The following is a 25,501-nucleotide window of genomic DNA, read 5'->3' as shown; positions in this document are numbered from 1 at the left end:
AGCGGCCCACATTGCCGGAGTCATGAATGTCAAGGCGGACTTTCTCAGTCGCCATACCTTGGAGCCCGGAGAGTGGCAGCTATCTGCTCAGGCGTTCTTGGACATCACGAAGCGCTGGGGCCAGCCGAGCCTAGATCTGATGGCGTCATCGGCCAATTGCCAAGTGCCGCGCTTTTTCAGCAGAGGACGGGACCCTCGATCCCTGGGAGTAGATGCTCTTCTCCAACAGTGGCCGACACAAGAGCTTCTCTATGTGTTCCCGCCCTGGCCCATGTTGGGCAGGGTGCTAGACCGGGTGGCAAAGCATCCGGGCCGGATAATCCTGGTGGGTCCGGATTGGCCCAGACGTCCCTGGTATGCGGACTTGATCAGGCTCTCAGTCGACGATCCTCTGCGACTGCCTGTGGAGCAGGGCCTGTTACATCAGGGTCCCGTGGTGATGGAGGATCCCTCCCCCTTTGGTCTTACGGCCTGGCTATTGAGCGGCAGCGTCTGAGAAAGAAGAGCTTCTCAGACAAGGTCATCGCCACTATGCTGAGAGCGAGGAAGCGCTCTACTTCTGCTGCTTACGCCAGGGTTTGGCGTACCTTTGCAGCGTGGTGTGAAGCAGGCTCACTTTCTCCCTTCACTGCTCCAATTTCTTCAGTGTTGGCGTTCCTGCAAGAAGGTCTGGAGAAAGGCCTGTCGCTCAGTTCCCTTAAAGTCCAGGTAGCGGCTCTAACTTGCTTCAGGGGCCGCCTGAAGGGTGTTTTCCTGGCTTCACAGCCAGATGTGGTGCGCTTTCTTAAGGGAGTTAATCACCTGCGCCCTCCTCTGCACTCTGTGGTGCCTGCATGGAATCTCAATCTGGTGCTAAGAGCATTGCAGAAGCCGCCTTTTGAACCCTTGTCGAGGGCATCTCTGAAAGACCTGACGTTGAAAGCAGTCTTTTTGGTGGCTATCACTTCAGCCAGAAGAGTTTCCGAGCTCCAGGCGCTCTCATGTCGAGAGCCTTTTCTGCAGTTCACTGAGGCAGGAGTGACTATTCGCACAGTGCCTTCCTTCCTGCCCAAGATTGTTTCTCGCTTCCATGTGAATCAGCAGCTCTGTCTCCCTTCCTTTCGTAGGGAGGACTACCCAGAGGAATACTCTGCTCTCAGATGTCTGGATGTGAGACGAGTCATCATCAGATACTTGGAAGTGACCAATGATTTCCGGAAATCGGATCATCTGTTTGTTCTGTTTGCAGGTCCTCGTAGGGGTCTGCAGGCTGCTAAGCCTACAGTGGCAAGATGGGTCAAGGAAGCCATTGCAGCGGCTTATGTGGCCGCGGGGAAGGTGCCGCCTATCCAGCTGAAGGCTCACTCCACAAGAGCTCAGGCGGCCTCGATGGCAGAGGCCGGTTCCGTCTCCTTGGAAGAGATATGCAAGGTGGCAACTTGGGCTTCGGCCCATACATTCTCCAAGCATTACCGCTTGACTGTGGCTGCTCGGGCGGAGGCCCGGTTTGGAGCTTCAGTGTTGCGGTCAGGGATTTCTATGTCCCGCCCTGGGTGAGTACTGCTTCGGTACATCCCACCAGTCTATGGATTGATCAGCTTGATGATATGGAAGGTAAAATTATGTATCATACCTGATAATTTTCTTTCCATTAATCATAGCTGATCAATCCATAGTCCCTCCCAGATATCTGTACTGTTTATATTCTGGTTGCATTTCAGATTCAAGTTTAGTCTTCAGTTCCTGTTCAGGAAGACTTCGTGTTCAAGTTATTTTTTCACTTGGATTCTTCAAGAGTTGAGACGAGTTTGTGTTACAGTGAGCTGCTGCATTCCTCTCCCCTCCGTTTTACGGGGCTGGATTGAGATTTAAATTCTGCCGGCACTCCCTCCCGCTTCGTGCGGCTGTAGGGCAGCTTTGTACCCCTCCCGCTTCGGCGGTGTTAGGGTCAGTCAGCTCCTCCCGCGGTTGCAGGATAAGCCAGATCCCCCCGCATCGGCGGGTGTGGTGTCCCTCCCCCGCTCCGCGGGGATGAGCTGGACGGATTCCCCTCCCCCACTTGTGTGGGGATGAGCTGGGTTAATTCCCCTCCCCCGTTTCGGCGGTGGTGAGCTGGGCAGAGTGTCCCTTTGTGGGTGTAATTCTCTAAGTGCTGAGTCCTGCGGATGGAGCTTTGATATCGACATACTGAGGAGTTTCCGGCAGCACATGACCACATATAGGGAGGCAAAAGGATTGCTCTCTATCTCCACCTGCTGGTAGATGGACACAACCCACCAGTCTATGGATTGATCAGCTATGATTAATGGAAAGAAAATTATCAGATATGATACATAATTTTACCTTCTCAGCAGAATTCTGTGTCTTTCAATAAATTGTTTGTTTGACAAATTCCTAACCACAAAGGGAACCTTTGTTTCTTTTACTTACTTTTAATTTTAAATTCAGCTGTTCAATAATGGTTTATTTTATTTCAAAAACTGAAAACAAATAAGGTGGTATTTCTCAGTTTCATTAAGGTCTTTAGAAGATTTATTGTCTTGTTGTATTCATACTTGAACAAGTCTTGTCTGAATTCAGTTTTCAGACAATTACTATCGTGCAGAACTGATAGATGCTCTAGCAAATTCTGTGACCCCTGCAATAAGTGTCAACAACGAAATTCGGACGCTTGAGAACTTGAATCCGGATGTCCGCCTCATTCTTGAGGAAATCACTCGGTTTCTAAATATGGAAAAACTTCTGCCAAGTTATAGGCATACTATAACAGTCAGGTATGTTTCATATTTTATTTACATACACACACATGCTCATTTACTCCTAATGAGTATTTGGCTAGAAATGGGTAGATCTAGAATATCAGTGAGGAGTTAATTTTATTAATGGGATTACATGGTCCTAAGAGACTGGAAGTAGATCTCTGAAGGATGATTGTGAGGCTGATGGTCGGGGTATTGAAAATAGGAAACTGCTGGTAGTAAATTTATATTTGTTTATTGGTATCATATTTACACTAGTAAAAAAAGGCCCGTTTCTCCAAAAAATGAAATGGGCACTAGCAAGGCTATCTTGTAATGGTGATTATGTTTTTAAGGCTCTCGTCAAAGCGATTTCTCCTCGCTCCCCTGCCCTCCCCTCCATGGCCAGCGATTCTGACCTCCCTTCCATGTGCAGCAATTCCCCTGTCCCTGCCGTCCCCTCCATTTCCAGCGATCCTCCTCTGCCCTGCCGTCCCCTCTGTGTCCCGCAAGTCTGGCCTCCACTCCATATCCAGCGATTCTCCTCTGCTCTGCCTTCCCCTCGGTGTCCCGCGATTCTGGCCTCCCCTCCATGTCCAGCGATTCTCCTCTGCCCTGCCCTCCCATCCGTGTTCCGCGATTCTCTCCTCTCCTCCATGTCGATTATCTTCTGCCCTGCCCTCCCCTCCATGTCCCTCGATTCTGTCTTCCCCTCCATGTCCAGCGTTCCGTTGCCTTCACTTGTTTTGCTTGCGTTCATAACATCCTGACGTCAGCTCGCCTCCAGCGTTCCCTTCCCTCTCACTGTTCTGACCTCTGACATCATTTCGTCTTTACGCGAGGGCGGGACAGTGAGAGGGAAGGGAACACTGGAGGTTTGCTGACATCAGGATGTTACGAACTCAGACAGCCAGCCAGCCATTGAACGTTGGCGGTACAAATTATTATATTAACATAGTAACATAGTAGATGACGGCAGAAAAAGACCTGCACGATCCATCCAGTCTGCCCAACAAGATAACTCATATTTGCTACTTTTTGTGTATACCGTACTTTGATTTGTACCTGTGCTCTTCAGGGCACAGACCGTATAAGTCTGCCCAGCAATATCCCCGCCTCCCAACCACCGGCTCTGGCACAGACCGTATAAGTCTGCCCAGCACTATCCTCGCCTCCCAACCACCGGCTCTGGCACAGACCGTACAAGTCTGCCCAGCACTATCCCCGCCTCCCAACCACCAGTCCCGCTTCCCACCACCGGCTCTGGCACAGACCGTATAAGTCTGCCCAGCACTATCCCCACCTCCCAACCACCAGCCCCGCCTCCCGATCTTGACTAAGCTCCTGAGGATCCATTCCTTCGGCACAGGATTCCTTTATGCTTATCCCACGCATGTTTGAATTCCGATACCGTTTTCATTTCCACCACCTCCCGCGGGAGGGCATTCCAAGCATCCACTACTCTCTTCGTGAAAAAATACTTCCTGACATTTTTCTTGAGTCTGCCCCCCTTCAATCTCATTTCATGTCCTCTCGTTCTACCATCTTCCCATCTCCGGGAAAGGTTCGTTTGCGGATTAATACCTTTCAAATATTTGAACGTCTGTATCATATCACCCTGTTTCTCCTTTCCTCCAGAGTATACATGTTTAGTTCAGCAAGTCTCTCCTCATACGTCTTGTAACGCAAGACGTATATATATATATATATATATATATATATATATATATATATATATATATTAGATTGTTGGCTTATTTCAGATTTTCAGATTATGTTGTGATTCTGTTTTAGTTGATATTTAGCTGTTAACTGTATGATATTCATCCAGCTTGGTTGTATCTTTATTATGTCTACATTTGTATTGTCCATTTATATTTGTTGATCCCTCTTAATCTGAAGAACATCCAGTCAGGCCCTGTGCCACCAACCCCTGCTTTCTTACAGGTAACTGAAGTAGATGCCCAGTACCTTGTGGGGAAGCAAGCATCCTGCACATAATGCTCATGCTGCTTAAGCAGATGAGTCTCCTGAAGAAAGCAAACAGCCCCCTTCACTCTGGTCAACTCCTTAAATAGCATAGATCTTTAAAGGGGGAGTTCCCGCACATTATAGGTTAGTACTTTCAAATCAGGTGGTCCCATAACACAAACCAAGAATGAAAACACTCCAAACCCCCACTCCTCCCCCTTCCTCCCCACTCCTCCACTTATGGTCTTGTGAGAAATCATTAGATCCCCTGCCAGTTAGCTAGGAAGCAACCTCCGGAGCAGCCCATTCCCCACAGCATACACACCGCACCAACCCCCCTCCTCTTGTCACCCACTCTTAACTGAAAACCACAACATTCTTCCACCCCAAATCCATACACACAGCTCCCTCCCCCCCTCCCTCCCACACACACACCTCCCATTTCTCACATACAACTATATAGAGCAGGCCCTAGAAATAGCTATAAAAGGCCAACTCAATCAACACACAAACAGCAGATCAGCAGTCTCGGGTAAGTCCAGTATCCAAGGAAACATGCCATCAGCGAAGTTCCCGGATCCACACCCGGCTTGGAACTGTGGCCCCTCTATCGCACACTTGGTCCACCTTTTGCTACCTGAACCTGACCAGCTTCTGACAAACATCCAAGCATGCAGTAGAGTTGTTTGGGGCAGGTGGAAGATCAGTAATCACCTTCTTTTGGACCTCATTGATTGTGATCAACAGTCCAAAAGGAAATGTCCATTTGTATCTCCACTGGGTTTGTTGCAGCTCTGAGTAATCTCCCAGAATGCCTTTCACTTTTGTGACGTGGTATAAGCCAAGTCCTGGTAAATTGCCACCTGAACACCCCACCAAGTCATTTGCTCCAATTCACAAGCCTTGCGCATGAGCCGCTTCTTATCTGCAATCCTCTGAAAGCATACAACAGTGTCCCGTGGCTTGTCCGCAACTTGAGGTCCCAAGGACCTATGTGCACACTAAGTAGGAATCAAAGATGTCTCATCAGGTAACAACCAGATCACAAAAGCTTGGACAACCTGCATTGCATTATTAAAGTCAGTGGTCTCAGGCACTCTCCACTACCTCAGATTATTTCTCCGAGACCTGTTCTCAATGTTATCCATTTTGGCCACCAGCTCCCGGTGTTCTTTTTGAAGTGCCTCGAGACCAGTCTGAAGCTCTGACACCATATCCTCATGGCTGGCCATACGGGTTTCCACCCTGTCAGTACACGTGCCCATCTCCACCAAATCATCCTTCAGCTCTTAACCTGCATCTTGCACCTTTACTGAGCCAAATTCATCCACGCTTGGAAATCAGCTTTAGTCACTGTTGACTCCTACACCGCCATCTGCACATTCTGGTCCACATGCAGGCTCCACTCACCAGCCCCGACACTGAGGCCTTCCTCCTCAACCAGGCCCGCACCACGTGGGCCCTTGCTCAATAGCCAATCTGCTGCCCAGGAAGCCAGTTTACTGTCCTCCGGTTGTCAGTTCAATGCCATCTCAAGCTACCAGGCACCATCGATCCTGAGCAGTATCGCTGGAGGTAAGAAGCCGCCCTAAAGCAACAGAAAGAGGGTTTTTTCACTGGCTGACGACGGAGCACTTACTTTGTGTCCATCTTCCCTCACTGATGTCACTTCCTTCTTGCCCATTTATATTTGTAATTAATGTTGTGATGGTATGTATTTTTATTGTACTTCACATTTGTAGTCTGGTCCTATTTTAGATTTGTAATAGGATCTTTTAGTTCGTCTTACTGTATATTTGTATTTTCTTTGTATTTGTTTCCATGCAATGTTTATGCTCATCCTTGATTTGTTTCCATGCACGTTCAAGTTTTCTGGTTAATGTTTTAAGTTTTTTAGTTCATCATTGAACCAATGAATAACATTATGTCTTTGTGAAGTTCTTGTACTAAGGGGAGCAATTTCGTCTAATACGCTACTGCATATATCGTCCCAGTCAGAGAGGTAATGTGTGGAATCCGTTCAAGCTTTCCATTCATTGTCATATATCTTTTGCCAAAATTTTATTGGGTCAATTTGTCCTCTTGTGCTGTAAGTTCTATGTACTGGTGTATGATATAAACTCTTCTTCCACCAATTTAATGAGAGGTTTAATTTATGATGATCAGACCAAGGAATTTCTGACCACTTAAAATCAGACATTAATATGTTGTGGTTAGTGGATAGTTTGAAAGAGAAGAGGTCCAATGTGTGCCCTTTAATATGGGTAGCATACAATTGTGGGAATGTGAAATCCCAAGTATAGAGGAAATCCATGCAATCTCGTATATTGGTAGAATTGATGTCTTCTAGGTAGAGATTTGTCAACTAGTATTAAGATGTTAGGATTGGATACACAGATGTTTGATATAAAGTCCATAAGGTTAGACTGACATTCGTTCCAGTTGCCGGGTGGTCTATAGAATAGGATACAATTTAAGTGATCGACCAGGTATTTATTATGAATTCTGGTTGAGGCAATTTCTAATTGGGATGCTATGGACTCAGCAATCATTTCAGTATGAAAATATGTGTGTTTGATCATAGTTTATACTAAGTTACAAATATTTGAATGACTTATGGGGGAAGTTCAGAAATTATTTTACCGCTAACATTTGCTGTTTTAGCATAGATCCCATTTTATGCAGTTTATTTATTTATTCAGATTTATTTACCACCTTTTTTAAGGAATTCACTCAAGGCGGTGTATAGTAAGAATAGATCAAACATGAGCAATAGGCAATTACAGCAGTAAAAATATTCAACTAACAATGCAAAGTATTGCATGGTATACTACTTGCAATGTTAACACAATATGTAATAAAACATTATAATTGATAGTGAAGGGTAAGGCAAAGTTTTAACATATAGATGGGTAAGAAAGTAGGAAGAGTTAGAAAGTAAGGTCATTGATTTGAAGAAAGTTGCACATGAGGTCAGAGAGATGGTTAATTGTTATCTCAGCTAGGGTAGGAGTGGATGAACATGTCCCCCTGCAGTATGTGCAGTTTGAGTCACCCCTTGTGTGAGTGAGTGAGACTAGGTGTGAATATCCTGACTTAACAGTAAAATAACCCATCTTAACAGTAGCCCACACTTATAATTTATTTATAACATTTGTATTCCACATTTTCCCACCTATTTGCAGGCTCAATGTGGCTTACATAGTTCCGTAAGTGGTGATTACCAGTTCCGGATAGGAGAAATACATAGTTGAGGTAGAGGGACAGATTAGGTTAGGTTACAGGAGGAAAGTTCGTCCTATGATAAGAGCTAAAGGTAATAGGTTAAACTTCGTTCATGACAAAAATAGCTTGAACAATTAGGATCATTAAACTGGAAATCAAGATAATTAGCAAAAACAGTTGAGATATAGAAAATACATGTTGTATAGTTGCGTTTTGTTAATTTGCATTTAGGATAATTTGTTATTGTATGCTTTCTTAAATAAATAAGTTTTCAATAGTTTACGGAGGGACACTGTGTCGTGTGGGCAGACTTATACGGTCTGTGCCGGAGCCGGTGGTGGGAAGCGGGACTGGTGGTTGGGAGGCAGGGATAGTGCTGGGCAGAATACGGTCTGTGCCAGAGCCGGTGGTGGAAGACAGGGATAGTGCTGGATAGACTTATACGGTCTGTGCCGGGGCTGGTGGTTGGGAGGCGGGGATAGTGCTGGGCAGACTTATACGGTCTGTGCCAGAGCCGATGGTTGGGAGGCGGGGATAGTGCTGGGCAGACTTATACGGTCTGTGCCCTGAAGAGCACAGGTACAAATCAAAGTAGGGTATACACAAAAAGTAGCACATATGAGTTATCTTGTTGGGCAGACTGGATGGACCGTGCAGGTCTTTTTCTGCCATCATCTACTGTGTTACTATATGTTACTATGTTCATTTTGCCAAATATGAGTCTGGCTGCCGTGTTCTGTGCAGTTTGAAGTCATCCATGAATGATAAAAACCCTGTGTCTGTGTTCCTATAGTATAAAAAGTATAAAAAGTTATTTTGTAGCAGTTTTTACAAGCCTTCTTGTGATTCAGTAATTGACCTAATAAATTTGGCTTTCCAAAGTTTTAGATCTCTGCTATTCAGGCTTGACTTTTACAGAATTCATGGTATGATTTATTTTCCTTCTAGCTGTCTGAGAGCTATTCGTGTGCTTCAAAAGAATGGACATGTCCCCAGTGATTCTACTGTTTTTAAGTCATATGCAGAGTATGGGCACTTTGTGGATGTTCGCGTAGCAGCATTGGAAGCAGTTGTCGATTACACAAAAGGTACAATCTATTTCACTTAATGTATAATTCTCAGAAGCTACAAAATAAAAGTAAGCAGAAAACTGTTAAAATATCTACACAAGGAAGTAACTTACTCTTTTTAAAGCAGCACTTCACTATAAACCACTCAGAACTGTACTTTGTTGAAATTCTCCCTTGCAGTGGTGTAAAACAGTGCTTTATTACTTTTGGTCAGTGTTTTTGAATTACTATTTAACAAACATCTGCTTCGCACTTTTACTAAAACTTAGTGTGCGCTAACAGACTTTGGGGTGCGCTAGGCGCCACTTGGCCCATAGGTGTAAAATAGGACACACAGCATGTAGTGCTCACTAATATCCATTAGTCTGCGTTAAGCTTTAGTAAAGGGACCCCAGAGTGTTTTATGATGCCTGTATGCAGCTTCTGTATAACTTTGCAAATAATTCTCGAGTTGGCTGACAGGATGTTTTGAATTCAGGTGTAGTAGGTATGTTGTGATCAGTTTGTTAAGTAAAACTTCTTTGTGAAAATGTTAGTTTTTGAAATATTGAACCTGAGGTTTTTTTTTGTTTAAATTAATGGCATTGGTTTGAAAATAATTTTTATTTGGACAAGTAGACTAAAAAAAATAGTAAATATCAACAGAAAACACAAAACCAACGACTTTGTACATATTAGACCAGTCATTATCCCTCATTGGCTTGTCCATTTTTTACACTATCCTTAATGAATATGCACAAGCCATGACGAAGAAGATGTTCAACATGATGTGGGTACTGAAAAGAGTAAAACCATTCCTCCCACAGAATACTTTCCGCAACCTAGTACAATCCACAGTACTCACCCATGCCGACTACTGCAACAGCATCTTCATCGGTTGCAAAGCCTAAATCATGAAAAAACTCCAAACCGCCCAAAACACAGCAGCCAGACTCATCTTTGGTAAATCACGATTTGAAAGTACAACACCACTTCGTGAAAAACTTCACTAGCTCCCTATCAGGGAACGGATAAACTTCAAAGCCCACAAAATGATCCACAAGATCCTCCATGCCGAATCTCCAAGCTACATGTCCAAACTGATCGATCTTCCAGCCAGGAACAGGTCCAAATCTTCTCGTACATACCTCAATCTTCATCTTCCCAATTGCAAAGACCTCAAATACAAAACCTACAATGCATCCAACTTCTCCGTTATAGGCAGCCAACTCTGGAACGCAATACTTCGACATATCCGAACAACCAATGAACACCTTCCCTTCCGAAAGCTGCTGAAAACTTACCTCTTCAAACAAGCCTACCCAAACAACCCAACTTAATTCCCGAACTTAATACACAACACTAGCACTACTCATACTCCAATCCTCTCCCCCAAATCTCTCCCTACTGCCCTACTCTTTATAACTGGATCATCTCTTGACTCTTTGTACCACACTTCGTGTTATCTCTGTGATACTTTGTACCATACCTTGTAAGCCACACTGAACCTGCTGTCAAGCGGGAAAGAGCGGTGTATAAATGCCATAAATATATGCACTGTCTCCAGTATGAAATGTATCTTAGGTATAGTTATTAGAGATTCTCCGAGGACAAGCAGGCTGCTTGTTCTCACTGATGGGTGATGTCCACGGCAGCCCCCTCCATTCGGAAACTTCACTAGCAAAGGCCTTTGCTAGCCCTCGCACGCCCATGCGCACCACGCATGCGTGGCCGTCTTCCCGCCTGAACCGGCTCGTGTTCGTCAGTCTTCTTTTGTCCGCGCTCGGGACGGTCGTGTTTTGCCGCCGTTTCGTGCCCCTCAAGTTGACCTCGCGCGTCTTCGCGATTTTCGCTTAAAAAAAAAAAAAGAGAGACCGCTCCGGTCTTTACCCCTTTCCCGTGTTTCCAGCCTTTTCCCCGCGTAAGTTTCCTTTCGCTTTCGGGACCGGCCTATTTGACCTCGGTACGGGTTTTTTCTCCCTTCTTTTTGGTGCCTTTCGTCATCATCGCGAATTTTGATTTCGCCGGCGTGATTTTTCCACCCATGTCATCGAAGTCTTCCAGCGGCTTCAAGAAGTGCACCCAGTGCGCCCGGGTAATCTCGCTCACTGATAGGCACGCTTCGTGTCTTCAGTGTCTGGAAGCTGGGCACCGCCCGCAGGCCTGCAGTCTTTGTGCTCGTTTGAAAAAGAGGACTCAGGTAGCGAGATTGGCCCAGTGGAACGCATTGTTCTCGGGCTCTTCGACAACAACAGCACGGGACACATCGAGTGCATCGACGTCGACAGCATCGAAGTCTTCGACCTCGGTATCGGCATTGACTGCATCGAGGCTTCTACCTCCTGCATCGTTGGTACCGAGACATCGAAAGGCTGCGTCGACGTCAGTGGTACCGGGACCTCCGCTATTGCTGATGTCGTCGGACGGTGGTGCTTCGTCTGGAGTGCAGGTGAGGGCTGTCCATTCCCCTGCTGGTGGCGGTGAGCCTTCGGGTGGGTCTCCCCCTGCCCTGAGGGCTCCTGCGGTACAGCCCCCCCCCGAGATCGACCTTCTTCAGGCCTCGGCCCCGAGGAAGCGACGGTTGGATTCTACGTCCTCCTCGTCGGTACCGGGAAGCTCCGGTGACATGCTTCGCTTGAAGAAGTCAAAGAAGCATCGTCACCGGTCTCCTTCCTGTCTCGGTATCGAGAGCTCTGGGTCGCCGAGGCAGTCGGAACCCAGTAGGCATCGGCATCGGGAGGACCGCTCACCCTCTGTTCAGGAGGTGTCGATGCGCTCCCCCTTGGACAGCCCGGAACCGCCTCCACGCCCGGAACCGCCTCCACGCCCGGAACAGACTCTGACCTCGACACCTGCATCGGCTTCTCAGTCTTTCTCCACAGCCGCTCTGCACGAGAGTCTCCGGGCCGTTCTTCCAGAGATTCTGGGAGAGCTGTTGCGCCCTTCTGCGGTACCGGGGGTGCTTGCGCCACCGTAACCTCGAGTGAGGCGACGGCTGGCCCCTTGCCCGAGGTGAGGTCTCCGGTATCGGTACCGCTTGCGGTACCGGCTACGGCCGCCTCCCAGGCAGACTCCCCGACGACGTTGGCTGAGGGAGCTTCGCCGGTGCTGGCGATGGAGTCCACTTCTCGACGATCCTACCGTGGCCGTGTTTCCACGGAGTCGAGTCGGGCACGGCTTCAGACGCAGGTTCGTGAACTTATGTCTGATACCGATGGTGAGGCCTCGTGGGAGGAGGAGGAGGACATCAGATATTTCTCTGACAAGGAGTCTGATGGCCTTCCTTCTGACCCCACTCCCTCCCCTGAAAGGCAGCTTTCTCCTCCCGAGAGTCTGTCTTTCGCGGCCTTTGTCCGAGAGATGTCTACGGCCATCCCCTTCCCAGTGGTTGTGGAGGATGAGCCCAGGACTGAAATGTTTGAGCTCTTGGACTATCCTTCTCCACCTAAGGAAGCGTCCACAGTACCCATGCATCATGTCCTAAAAAAGACATTGCTGGCGAACTGGACCAAGCCATTAACTAATCCTCACATTCCCAAGAAGATCGAATCCCAGTATCGGATCCATGGGGACCCAGAGCTGATGCGCACTCAGTTGCCTCACGACTCTGGTGTGGTGGATCTGGCCCTAAAGAAGGCTAAGGGTTCTAGAGAGCATGCTTCTGCGCCCCCGGGCAAGGACTCCAGAACCTTAGACTCCTTTGGGAGGAAGGCCTATCATTCCTCTATGCTCGTGGCCAAGATTCAGTCCTACCAGCTCTACACGAGCATCCATATGTGGAACAATGTGCGACAGTTGGCGGGCTTGGTGGACAAGCTCCCTCCTGAGCAAGCCAAGCCGTTTCAGGAGGTGGTCAGGCAGCTGAAGGCGTGCAGAAAATTCCTGGCCAGAGGGGTGTATGATACCTTTGATGTTGCGTCCGACCTGGAGAATAGGATCCAGCAGCAGATTGCGGACTCCCCTTGACGAGCGGACAACATTTTTGGAGAGAAAGTCGAACAGGTGGTAGAACAGCTCCACCAGCGGGATAACGCTTTTGACAAATTCTCCCGCCGGCAGCCTTCAGCATCTACCTCATCAGGTAGACGTTTTTATGGGGGAAGGAGGGCTGTTCCCTACTCTTCTGGTAAGCATAGGTACAATCCTCCCTCTCGACAGCCTGCGGCCCAGGCTAAGCCCCAGCGCGCTCGCTCTCGTCAGCAGCGTGCGCCTCAGCAAGGCCCCACGGCTCCCCAGCAAAAGCAGGGGACGAGCTTTTGACTGGCTCCAGCAGAGCATAGCCGACATCAACGTGTCCGTGCCGGGCGATCTGCCGGTCGGGGGGAGGTTGAAAGTTTTTTACCAAAGGTGGCCTCTTGTAACCTCCGACCGTTGGGTTCTTCAAATAGTCCTGCAAGGATACACCCTCAATTTGGCCTCAAAGCCTCCAAATTGCCCACCGGGAGCTCAGTCCTACAGCTTCCAGCACAAGCAGTTACTTGCAGAGGAACTCTCCGCCCTTCTCAGCGCCAATGCGGTCGAGCCCGTGCCATCCGGGCAAGAAGGGCTGGGATTCTATTCCAGGTACTTCCTTGTGGAAAAGAAAACAGGGGGGATGCGTCCCATCCTAGACCTAAGGGCCCTGAACAAATATCTGGTCAAGGAAAAGTTCAGGCTGCTTTCCCTGGGCACCCTTCTTCCCATGATTCAGGAAAACAATTGGCTATGCTCTCTGGACTTGAAGGACGCCTACACGCACATCCCGGTACTGCCAGCTCACAGGCAGTATCTGCGATTTCAGCTGGGAACACGTCACTTCCAGTACTGTGTGCTACCCTTTGGGCTCGCCTCTGCGCCCAGGGTGTTCACGAAGTGCCTGGCCGTAGTAGCAGCGGCACTTCGCAGGCTGGGAGTGCACGTGTTCCCCTATCTCGACGATTGGCTGGTGAAGAACACATCCGAGGCAGGAGCTCTACAGTCCATGCAGACTATTGTGATAAATTATCCAAAGTCCCATCTTCTCCCAGTATAGAGACTCAAATTCATAGGAGCTTTGCTGGATTCTCGGACGGCTCGTTCCTATCTCCCAGAGACGAGAGCCAACAACTTGTTGTCCTTCGTCTCGCGGGTGCGAGCGTCCCAGCAGATCACAGCTTGGCAGATGTTGAGATTGCTGGGCCACATGGCCTCCACAGTTCATGTGACTCCCATGGCCCGCCTTCACATGCGATCTGCTCAATGGACCCTAGCTTCCCAGTGGTTTCAGGCTGCTGGGGACCTAGAAGACGTGATCCACCTGTCCACGAGTTTTCTCAAATCCCTGTATTGGTGGATGATTTGGTCCAATTTGACTCTGGGACGTCCTTTCCAAATTCCTCAGCCACAAAAAGTGCTGACTACGGATGCGTCTCTCCTGGGGTGGGGAGCTCATGTCGATGGGCTTCACACCCAGGGAAGCTGGTCCCTCCAGGAACGCGATCTGCAGATCATTCTCCTGGAGTTAAGAGCGGTCTGGAACGCTCTGAAGGCTTTCAGAGATCGGTTGTCCCACCAAATTATCCAAATTCAGACAGACAACCAGGTTGCCATGTATTACATCAACAAGCAGGAGGGCACCGGATCTCGCCCCCTGTGTCAGGAAGCCGTCAGCATGTGGCTCTGGACTCGCCGTCACGGCATGGTGCTCCAAGCCACATACCTGGCAGGCGTAAACAACAGTCTGGCCGACAGGTTGAGCAGGATTATGCAACCTCACGAGTGGTCGCTCAACTCCAGAGTAGTGCGCCAGATCTTCCAGGTGTGGAGCACCCCCTTGGTAGATCTCTTTGCATCTCGAGCCAACCACAAAGTCCCTCAGTTCTGTTCCAGGCTTCAGGCCCACGGCAGACTGGCATCGGATGCCTTCCTCCTGGACTGGGGGGAAGGTCTGCTGTATGCTTATCCTCCCATACCTCGGTCGGGAAGACTTTGTTGAAACTCAAGCAAGACCGAGGCACCATGATTCTGATTGCTCCTTTTTGGCCGCGTCAGATCTGGTTCCCTCTTCTTCTGGAGTTGTCCTCCGAAGAACCGTGGAGATTGGAGTGTTTTCCAACCCTCATCACACAGGACGAAGGGGCGCTTCTGCATCCCAACCTCCGGTCCCTGGCTCTCACGGCCTGGATGTTGAGAGCATAGACTTTGCCTCTTTGGGTCTGTCAGAGGGTGTCTCCCGCATCTTGCTTGCTTCCAGGAAAGATTCCACTAAGAGGAGTTACTTCTTCCTGTGGAGGAGGTTTGCCGTCTGGTGTGACAGCAAGGCCCTAGATCCTCGCTCTTGTCCTACACAGACCCTGCTTGAATACCTTCTGCACTTGTCTGAGTCTGGTCTCAAGACCAACTCTGTAAGGGTTCACCTTAGTGCAATCAGTGCATACCATTACCGTGTGGAAGGTAAGCCGATCTCAGGACAGCCTTTAGTTGTTGGCTTCATGAGAGGTTTGCTTTTGTCAAAGCCCCCTGTCAAGCCTCCTACAGTGTCATGGGATCTCAATGTCGTTCTCACCCAGCTGATGAAACCTCCTTTTGAGCCACTGAATTCCTGCCATCTGAAGTACTTGACCTGGAAGGTCATTTTCTTGGTGGCAGTTACTTCAGCTCGAAGAGTCAGTGAGCTTCAGGCCCTGGTAGCCCAGGCCCCTTACACCAAATTTCATCATAACAGAGTAGTCCTCCGCACTCACCCTAAGTTCTTGCCAAAGGTCGTGTCGGAGTTCCATCTGAACCAGTCAATTGTCTTGCCAACATTCTTTCCCCGTCCTCATTCCTGCCCTGCTGAACGTCAGCTGCACACATTGGACTGCAAGAGAGCATTGGCCTTCTATCTGGAGCGGACACAGCCCAACAGACAGTCCGCCCAATTGTTTGTTTCTTTTGATCCCAATAGGAGGGGAGTGGCTGTGGGGAAACGCACCATATCCAATTGGCTAGCAGATTGCATTTCCTTCACTTATGCCCAGGCGGGGCTGGCTCTTGAGGGTCATGTCACGGCTCATAATGTTAGAGCCATGGCTGCGTCGGTAGCCCACTTGAAGTCAGCCTCTATTGAAGAAATTTGCAAAGCTGCGACGTGGTCATCTGTCCACACATTCACATCTCATTACTGCCTGCAGCAGGATACCCGACGCGACAGTCGGTTCGGGCAGTCAGTTCTTCAGAACCTGTTTGGGCTTTAGGATCCAACTCCACCCCCCGAGGGCCCTGTTTGTTCTGTTCCAGGCTGCACTCTCAGTTAGTTGGTAAATTTTTTAGGTCAATCTCAGTTATGTCCTCGCCGTTGCGAGGCCCAATTGACCATGGTTGTTGTTTTGAGTGAGCCTGGGGGCTAGGGATACCCCATCAGTGAGAACAAGCAGCCTGCTTGTCCTCGGAGAAAGCGAATGCTACATACCTGTAGAAGGTATTCTCTGAGGACAGCAGGCTGATTGTTCTCACAAACCCGCCCGCCTCCCCTTTGGAGTTGTGCCTTCCCTTGTCTTTGTCTTGCTACATATGGGACTGACGAACACGAGCCGGTTTGGGCGGGAAGACGGCCGTGCATGCGCGGTGCGCATCGGCGCGCGAGGACTAGCAAAGGCCTTTGCTTGTAAAGTGTTCCGATTGGAGGGGCTGCCGTGGACGTCACCCATCAGTGAGAACAATCAGCCTGCTGTCCTCGGAGAATACCTTCTACAGGTATGTAGCATTCGCTTTCCAGACAAAGAATATAAGAAAATCAATCCAACTTGGTAAATTATCCTACTACTACTACTATTCTCTGTTTTAAAAGCGTTTCCATTGATGTACTTATCACAGAAGTCAGACATACCAGCCAAACCCACTTCTCCTCTCCCTTCACTCTCTATCTCAATTGATAACACCCTCATCGTCCCTGTCTCATCTGCCCGCAACCTTGGTGTCATCTTTGACTCCTCCCTCTCCTTCTCTGCGCATATCCAGCAGATAGCCAAGACCTGTCGCTTCTTCCTCTATAACATTAGCAAAATTCTCCCCCTCCTCTCCGAGCACACCACTCGAACTCTCATCCACTCTCTCATTACCTCTCGCCTTGACTACTGCAACCTACTCCTCACCGGCCTCCCACTTAGCCATCTATCCCCCCTTCAGTCCATCCAGAACTCGGCCGCACGTCTTATCTTCCGCCTCAACCGATATACTGATATCACCCCTCTCCTCAAATCACTTCAATGGCTTCCGATCAGATACCGCATACAGTTCAAGCTTCTCCTACTCACCTACAAATGCACTCGATCTGCAGCCCCTCCTTATCTCTCTACTCTCATCTCCCCTTATGTCCCCACCCGTAACCTCCGCTCTCTTGACAAATCCCTCCTTTCAGTACCCTTCTCCACCACCGCCAACTCTAGGCTTTGTCCTTTCTGCCTCACTTCACCCCATGCTTGGAACAAACTCCCTGAGCCCATACGCCGGGCCCCCTCCCTACCCATCTTCAAATCATTGCTCAAAGCCCACCTCTTCAATGTCGCCTTCGGCACCTAATCACTACACCTTTTCTCAGGAAATCTAAACTACCCCAACTTGACATTTTGTCCTTTAGATTGTAAGCTCTTCTGAGCAGGGACTGTCCTTATTTGTTAATTTGTACAGCGCTGCTAACCCTAGTAGCGCTCTAGAAATGTTAAGTAGTAGTAGTTCTAAACCTTTTCCTTCCTTCTGCTTTTGTGGAGAAGGCACCACATCTCCTCTTCTCCTGTCCACTTGTACCACTCCTGACTCTAGAGAAGCATTGAAAAGGTTAGCCAGCGATGCTGCTAGAACTTCTCTAAGTTCCTTCAGTACCCTTGGATGTATGTCATCTGGCCCCGTCACTTTGACCACCTTTAGTTTAGCCAGCTCCTCATGAACACAGTACTTTGAAAATTGTTCAGAGACTACCTGCCCTCCATTTCTATTTGTGTTTGTCTTCTGTGGTCCTGCTCTAAGCCTTTCAGTTGTGAACATAGAATGGAAATATTTGTTAAGCAATTCCGCCTTATCTTTATCAGTTTCTACATATTCTTCCCCTTCACTTTTGAGTTTCTCAATGTCACTTTTGAACTTCCTCCTTATATTAACATATGTAAAAAAATGTATTGCCCCCCCCCCCCCCCACACACACACACACACATTTTACTGTATTGGCTATTTTTTATTTCATTTGCCTCTTTGTTTGCCTGACTATACCGGCTTCTCTTAGCTTTTCCAGATATTGTATTCTGTCTTCCTCTTTCTGTGATCTTTTGTAGTTTATAAAGGCTTTTCAATTACTGCTTTTGAGAACCAAAACAGACTCCTTTTCCTCTTACTTTTATTTACTTACAAAAAGGTTTGTTGCCTTACAATAGCTCCTTTCAGTTTTGCCCACTGTTTTCCAACTTCTTCCAGATGTTCCCATCCAAACAATAATTCTTTGAGGTAATCCCGCATCTGAACAAAGTTAGTTTCTTTAAAAGTCTAGAGCCGTCACTTTTGAATGAACACTCGCCACACCTATGTTAATATTAAACCACACCATCTGGTAATCAGTGGATGCTAGATGATCTCATACTATAACACCAGAAACACTCTCCCCATTCATAAACACTAAGTACAGTATGGCCCCATCCTGCATGGGTTCCATTACCAGCTGCTGGAATAATACTCCCTGTAGAGAATCTAGGATCTCCCTACTTTTAAAGGACCCCATAATAGGGATACCTCAGTCAACAGCTGCCATATTAAAATCACCTATTAGTAGTATTTCTTTTTCACAAAATTACAATAACGCAATCCAGTGGCCACCTCCTGTTGGACTACAGATCGAAATGCCTCTTCTGATAAAAATGGATACAACTTTCGTGCCAACTGCACAACACACCAGCAGCCTGCTGTGACTCAACCTCATTCTCCTCTAAAACCACTCTCAAGACTTTCACAATCTCCATACATGGAAGAGATTCAGAGCGTACTTCCACCTTAAAACACAGAGGACCAAGAGGCATCTCCAAAGCAAAATGCCACTGATTTCCAACATTCCATACCAAGACACTAGTAACAAACAACTCTTACCATATCCATACAATGCTGCATCCTTGAATATTGCTCTCTCCTTTCACCCTCTACAGGGAGCAGCACATGATTGTCATCCACATAGGCATAAAATGATAGACCAGAAGTACACACCAAAGCACCTAAGGATGAAATATAAATATTAAGAAATGGGGATAAAGGTGAACCCTGAGGGACACCCCAATGTAATTCCGTTCTTTAAGATCACTCTCCTCATAATCTTACCCTATAACTTTATTATGTCCAAAAAAAGAAACGCCAGCACAGCACCTGACCACCAAACCCTATTTCTTCATGGGTAGGAAGTGATGTCCCCAAGCTGAATGGATGCTTGAGCCCTCAGCACCTCAATACACATGGGAAATCTAACACCATCAATCTTTCCCATTTCTATTTTTTTTTTTACGTTAAATTGGTACAATAAACTTGCCAGAGTGCCTTTTGAGATATCCGATGGCTCATAAGAAGTCATCTAACGATTTGCAGGAGTTTGCCTACCAAGGCCCCTCTCAGCTATGTATAGAGCATGACATGGCCCCAACTGCTACTATGAGTGCTGCCCAACTCTTGGGCGTGTCGATTGGAGATCGATTCAACAATGTAGAGTTCTTGCAAACAGCTTTTGAGAAACTCTGTGGCTGGTTCCATGAACTTAAAGCAGAGATGGCAGCAACTAGAGCTGACTTGGACAATCTAGGTACTGATTTGCATGCAGATATGGCTGACTTGGGCCAAAGCATAGAAGAGAACGAAGTGAGACTTGACGACCATAGCACTCAGATGCAGAACTAGCACAAAAAGCAGCTACATTGCTGCAGCATCAAACCGAACTGGCCGACAGACTGGAGGAGTTAGAAAACAGGATTAGATGGAATAATCTCTGAATTAGAGGACTACCTGAAACTTCAGGGTATCTATATTGTGCTTTTCCTGTCTAGAAGCTCTCAGTGGCATCTAGGAGAAAGCAGGTGTCACCATAATGCCTAAGGCTATCAAGATTGAGAGTGCTCACCGAGCGTTGGGGTCCTTCCTGGGCCAACCAAACCAAAGATATTGTGGTTTGTTATCATAGCTGTACTCAAAAGGACAGTATTTACTGTGCAGCTCACAAGGACTGGGACACTTTCCTTCTCAAGATCTTTCCAGACCTTTCTCCTCTAACACTAAAGAGGCGCAGAGAGTTAAATCATTAGATGGCTAACTGCTTTTGCTAATAATTCTCTTGAATTAGGGTGTTATCCAAAAGAACTTTCAGGTATTGTACTGACCCCACTCCCAAAATCTATAGGGGCAAGTTTGTCTCTGTTTGAAAGTTTTCTTCCAGTGGCAAATATCCCGTGGATGGTGAAGTTACTTGAATTTTTAGTATATGAGCAGTTACAAAGGTTTATTGAGACATATAACATTCTGCACAAAATTCAACACGTGTTTAGATCAAGACACAGTACTGAGACCTTACTCCTGGTGCTTATGAAATTAAGCAACATCTAAGCAAAGGATAGCAGGTTATACTGCTCCAATTTGATATTTCTGCAGCATTCGGTGCTATAAATCACACTGTATTGCTTCTCAGATTAAGTGAGCTGGGCGTAACAGGCACGGTATTAAACCTGGTTTGACCATTTTTGACTTTAAGATCTTATATGGTTAGGGGGAAGGAGTGAGCTTTTTATAGTTGGAACCCAGGTTGTAGAGGCCCACAGGGGTCTGCAGTGTCTCCTTCACTTTTCAATATATACTTGAGCTCACTAGGAAGATATCTCACAGAACTGGGAGTTTTTGCATTATCCTGTGCAGATGATATATTTTTGTTGTGTCCTGTTTTGATCACAACTACAGAAACTATCAAAAAGGGTAGAAAGCTATATCTCCATTATAGATTAACGGACTACTACTCATTTTTTGAACTTAAGCAAAAAACCAAACTTGTCTGGTTTAGGGATTTTGATTTGCTTTCAGAAAACACTGGTTTCTGGAGAAAATTTGATGATAGAAGATCATTCGAAAGTGCTGGGCATTATTCTTGATTCAAAATTATCATATGAAAGTCAAATAAATGCTCTTAGTAAAAGAGTTTTCTTTCGATTGAGACAGCTGACACCAATTAGATCCTCATTAACACAAAATAATTTTAGATCAGTTATTCCAGGCAGTGATACTTCCGCATCTAGACTATTGCAATTCTCTTTATTGTGGTATCTTATCTGAATTGCTGAGACGTTTGCAGTTTTTGCAAAATAAGACGGCTAGATTTATCTATGGATTGAATAAATTTGATAGAATCTCTTCAGTTTTACATGATCTGCATTGGTTAATGGTTAAATAGTGTGTACAGTTTAAGATTATTAAATGATTTACAAAACTGTGTATGGATTCAATTCTGAGGGAGTAGTTGATTTATTAGCTGACTCATTGCAAAGCTGGCGGCTATGTTTTTCAAGGACATTACTTTTGGGATTTATACACACCAAGACGATACGTTATAAAATTATACATAAGTTATTTTCCAGGAACTGAAATAACTAATACCAATAAGTCTGAAAAAAGTTGTCACCTTTTAGAATTTCGGAAATTTTTGAAAACTTCCCTTTTTGAGTTTTCTTAGATTTGAGTTTTAAAGATTTTTTAAGTAGTATTTTATTCTTGTGCTATAAATTTGTTTTGTTCTCTCTTGGCGAGAAGAGCTTTTCTTATTGCGAACTGCCTAGAAATACTTTTCGGGATAATTTGTGTGGTATACAAAACAAAATAGCATAACATAGCATAAATATAGATGGATTGGCTTTCCATGCACAGTAGAAGTCTTACCAAATTACCACCAGGGAGGAGGTGATTTCGACCCTGCGCTCCCTGGATGGTGGAATGGCGAAGAATCTTTGCAAGCTGCCCCAGCTGCAAAGCATTCATTGCCCAAATGGCAGCATACTCCACAGGTAGAGGACACCTTTGGAGCCATCTTGAAGCTACTAACAAGGGTTCCACTAGTGTTAAATGAAAATCTACTTTCCTGAGTTATGGTTATCTTGTCTGTTCCTTTCTAGTGGCATTAACATACTGATGCATATGAAGCAGTGGGAACACATCTTCAGTCCATTTTCTTCCTCTGGAGGACTGTGGTTCTCTTTTTCCATGTGTAAGTTGACTGTTTTTGATGGTTTTGTTTTTTTATTTGCTTTTGTTGTGTATCCTGGATTAGTGGAGTCCTTCCTGCTTCCATAATTCCATTTTGGAGATGGATGGAGGCTGGTTCATGGAAATGGGGGTGGGCAGGGGGAGAGGAAGAATCTTGGAGTTAGTTAATGATTTGGATGTGTTTACAGTGGAAGCTTTCTTATGCCGTTGTACTCTTTTTGTATTTAATCTACATTCCATTCCATAGCAATGACTGAGATTTGAATAGTTTCCATGAATGTTCATTGTCTGAATTCTCCCTACAAGAGGTAATACCTTATTAAAGAGGCTAAAAGATTTTCTGCCTCAAATTTCTTGGTGCAAGAAACTCACTTAAAAAGGAAAGCAGAAGGAGTACCTAAAGCCCAGTATTTTTCTACCTGCATGCTGGACTTACATCCCAATAAAATAGTCCATGGAGTGGGAATATTAATACCTAAAAATGTACAGATTACTGTTGTAGCTACTGTAGCCGATCCATCAGGGAGGTTTGTTGCAATCCATGCTGAGTTTCAGGGGTGTGGGTATAATATTGCATCTCTATATGCTCCGAATGAACACCAAAAAGAATTTTATGAACTTCTGGAAAGTAATTTGTTTAAGCTTCCTACTGAGGTTTGCATAATTAAGTTTGACCTAAACGTGACTCGGTTCACACCTTTAGACAGTTACTTGGGCTTTTCTTTCCATAAGTCTGACAGATGCGTCCTCAAGGCGTTTATTAGGAGTTTTGGGTTAATTGCTGTTTGGAGAGATCACCTAGGGTATCTCAATACACATTTTACTCAGCCTCACACAAGTCATATACTCTGATAGATTTCTTATTCTGTGTTAAATCTTTGTTGCCCCAAGTAAAAAGAATAGAAACCATAGTTTGGTCTGACCATGCCCCGGTATGGCTCTCCTGTCTGTTGGGTGCCCCAGACATGAAATTTCAATTTTGGAGGTTTAATGAAAGTATTTTAGCGGAAGAAGAGGTAGTGGGAGACCTTCATAAGTTAATTCCAGAGTATTTTTCTTTGAACTCATCCCCGGATACTTTGCTGGGTATGTTGTGGGATGGTTTCAAGGCATATGTCTGTGACCACCTTATCAAAGGGTCCAGTAGATTGAAGAAACAGAGGATTCACCAAGATGCTCTTTTACGAAAGCAGATACAATTGACTGAACTGCAGTTTTCTAAACACCTTTCTTCCTCTGTTTCCTCCAAACTGCAAAATCTTAGGGATCAGTTGAGGAATCTATGGGCGGGTAAACTTCAATACAAGATTCAATTAGTTAATCAGAAATATTTTGAGGCAAGCAACTGAGCGAGTTAATTATTGGTCTATCAATTAAAAGCTAAATCCCTGCAAGTTCTCAAGGCTTTCAGAGATCGGCTGTCCAACCGAGTAATCTTAATTCAGACCGACAATCAGGTTGCCATGTTTTACACCAACAAGCAGGGGGCACTGGATCTCGCCCTCTGTGTTAGGAAGCCGTCCAGATGTGGCTTTGGGCTTGCCGTCACGGCATGTTTCTCCAAGCCACTTATCTGGCAGGCGTAAACAACAGTCTGGCCGACAGGTTGAGCAGGATAATGCAACCTCACGAGTGGTCACTGAACATGGGCGTAGTCCGCAAGATCTTCCAAGCATGGGGCACTCCCTCGGTGGATCTTTTTGCCACTCAGATCAATCACAAGGCCCCTAAGTTCTGTTCCAGGCTTCAGTCCCACGACAGACTAGTGTCAGATGCCTTTCTCCTACATTGGGCGACAGGCCTTCTGTATGCGTATCTTCCCATACCTCTAGTGGGGAAGACTTTGCTGAAACTGAAGCAAGACTGCGGAACCATGATCCTGATTGCACGCTTCTGGCCGCATCAGATTTGGTTCCCTCTTCTTCTGGAGTTGTCCTCCGAAGAACCGTGGAGATTAGAGTGTTTTCCAACCCTCAACACTCAGAACTAGGGGTCGCTTCTACATCCCAACCTCCAGTATCTGGCTCTCGCAGCCTGGATGTTGAGAGCTTAGAATTTGCCTCCTTGGGTCTTTCAGAAGGTGTCTCCTGAGCCTTGCTTGCTTCCAGAAGAGATTCCACGAAGAGGTGTTACTCTTTCAAATGGAGGAAGTTTGCCGTCTGGTGTGACAGCAAGGCCCTAGATCCTCTTTGTTGTCCTACACAGACCCTGCTTGAATACCTTCTACACTTGTCAGAGTCTGGTCTCAAGACCAACTCCGTAAGAGTTCACCTTAGTGCGATTAGTGCTTTTCATCGCCGTGTAGAGGGTAAGCCTATCTCTGGACAGCCTTTAGTTGTTCACTTCATGAGAGATTTGCTTTTGTCAAAGCCCCCTGTCAAACCTCCACCATGGGATTCCCATCATGGGATTTCAGTGTCGTTCTCACTCAGCTGATGAAAGCTCCTTTTGAGCCACTGAATTCTTGCCATCTGAAGTACTTGACCTGGAAGGTTGTTTTCTTGGTGGCTGTTACTTCAGCTCATAGGGTCAGTGAGCTTCAAGCCTTGGTAGTACATGCACCTTATATCAAGTTTCATCACAACAGAGTAGTCCTCCGCACATACCCTAAGTTCCTGCCAAAGGTGGTGTTGGAGTTCCATCTGAACCAGTCAATTGTCTTGCCAACATTTTTCCCCCGTCCTCATACCTGCCCTGGCGAAAGCAGTTTGCATACCTTGGACTGCAAGAGAGCATTGGCCTTTTATGTGGAGCGGACAAAGCCCTTCAGACAGTCCGCCCAGTTGTTTGTTTCTTTCGACCCCAATAGGAGGGGAGTTGCCATCGAAAAATGCACAATCTCCAGTTGGCTAGCAGATTGCATTTCCTTCACTTATGCCCAAGCTGGGCTGACTCTGGAGGGGTCATGTCATGGCTCATAATGTTAGAGCCCTGGCCGCGTCAGTGGCTCACTTAAAGTCAGCCTCCATTGAAGAGATTTGCAAGGCTGCAATGTGGTCATCAGTCCACACATTCACATCTCAGTACTGCCTTCAGCAGGATACCCGACACAACAGTCAGTTTGGGCAGTCGGTGCTGCAGAATCTGTTGGAGGTTTAGAATCCAACTCCTCCCCCCTAGACCCATTTTTGTTCCGTTCCAGGCTGCACTCCCAGTTAGTTGTTTATGGTTTCAGGTCAATCTGTGTTATGTCCTCGCCGTTGCGAGGCCCAATTGACCAATGTTCATTGTTTTGAGTGAGCCTGGGTGCTAGGGATACCCCACATGTGAGAACAAGCAGCCTGCTTGTCCTTGGAGAAAGTGAAGGTACTTACCTGTAGCAGGTATTCTCCGAGGACAGCA

General features: G+C 46.6%; 1 protein-coding gene across 1 annotated transcript in view; it reads left to right on the top strand.

Moving 5' to 3' along the window:
• Positions 1-25,501, top strand: part of TAF2 (TATA-box binding protein associated factor 2) — a 377,955-nt gene that overhangs the window by 262,039 nt on the left and 90,415 nt on the right. The window contains exons 19-20 of the mRNA XM_030218511.1: positions 2,560-2,753; positions 8,862-9,001. Of these exons, the coding sequence (XP_030074371.1) occupies positions 2,560-2,753; positions 8,862-9,001 (334 nt within the window). The remainder of the gene's footprint in view (positions 1-2,559; positions 2,754-8,861; positions 9,002-25,501) is intronic.

Source organism: Microcaecilia unicolor, chromosome 1 (genome assembly GCF_901765095.1).
Source record: "Microcaecilia unicolor chromosome 1, aMicUni1.1, whole genome shotgun sequence".
Lineage (NCBI taxonomy): Eukaryota > Metazoa > Chordata > Amphibia > Gymnophiona > Siphonopidae > Microcaecilia > Microcaecilia unicolor.
The sequence above is the reverse complement of the archived record's forward strand: the minus strand, read 5'-3'. Positions and strand labels throughout refer to the sequence as shown.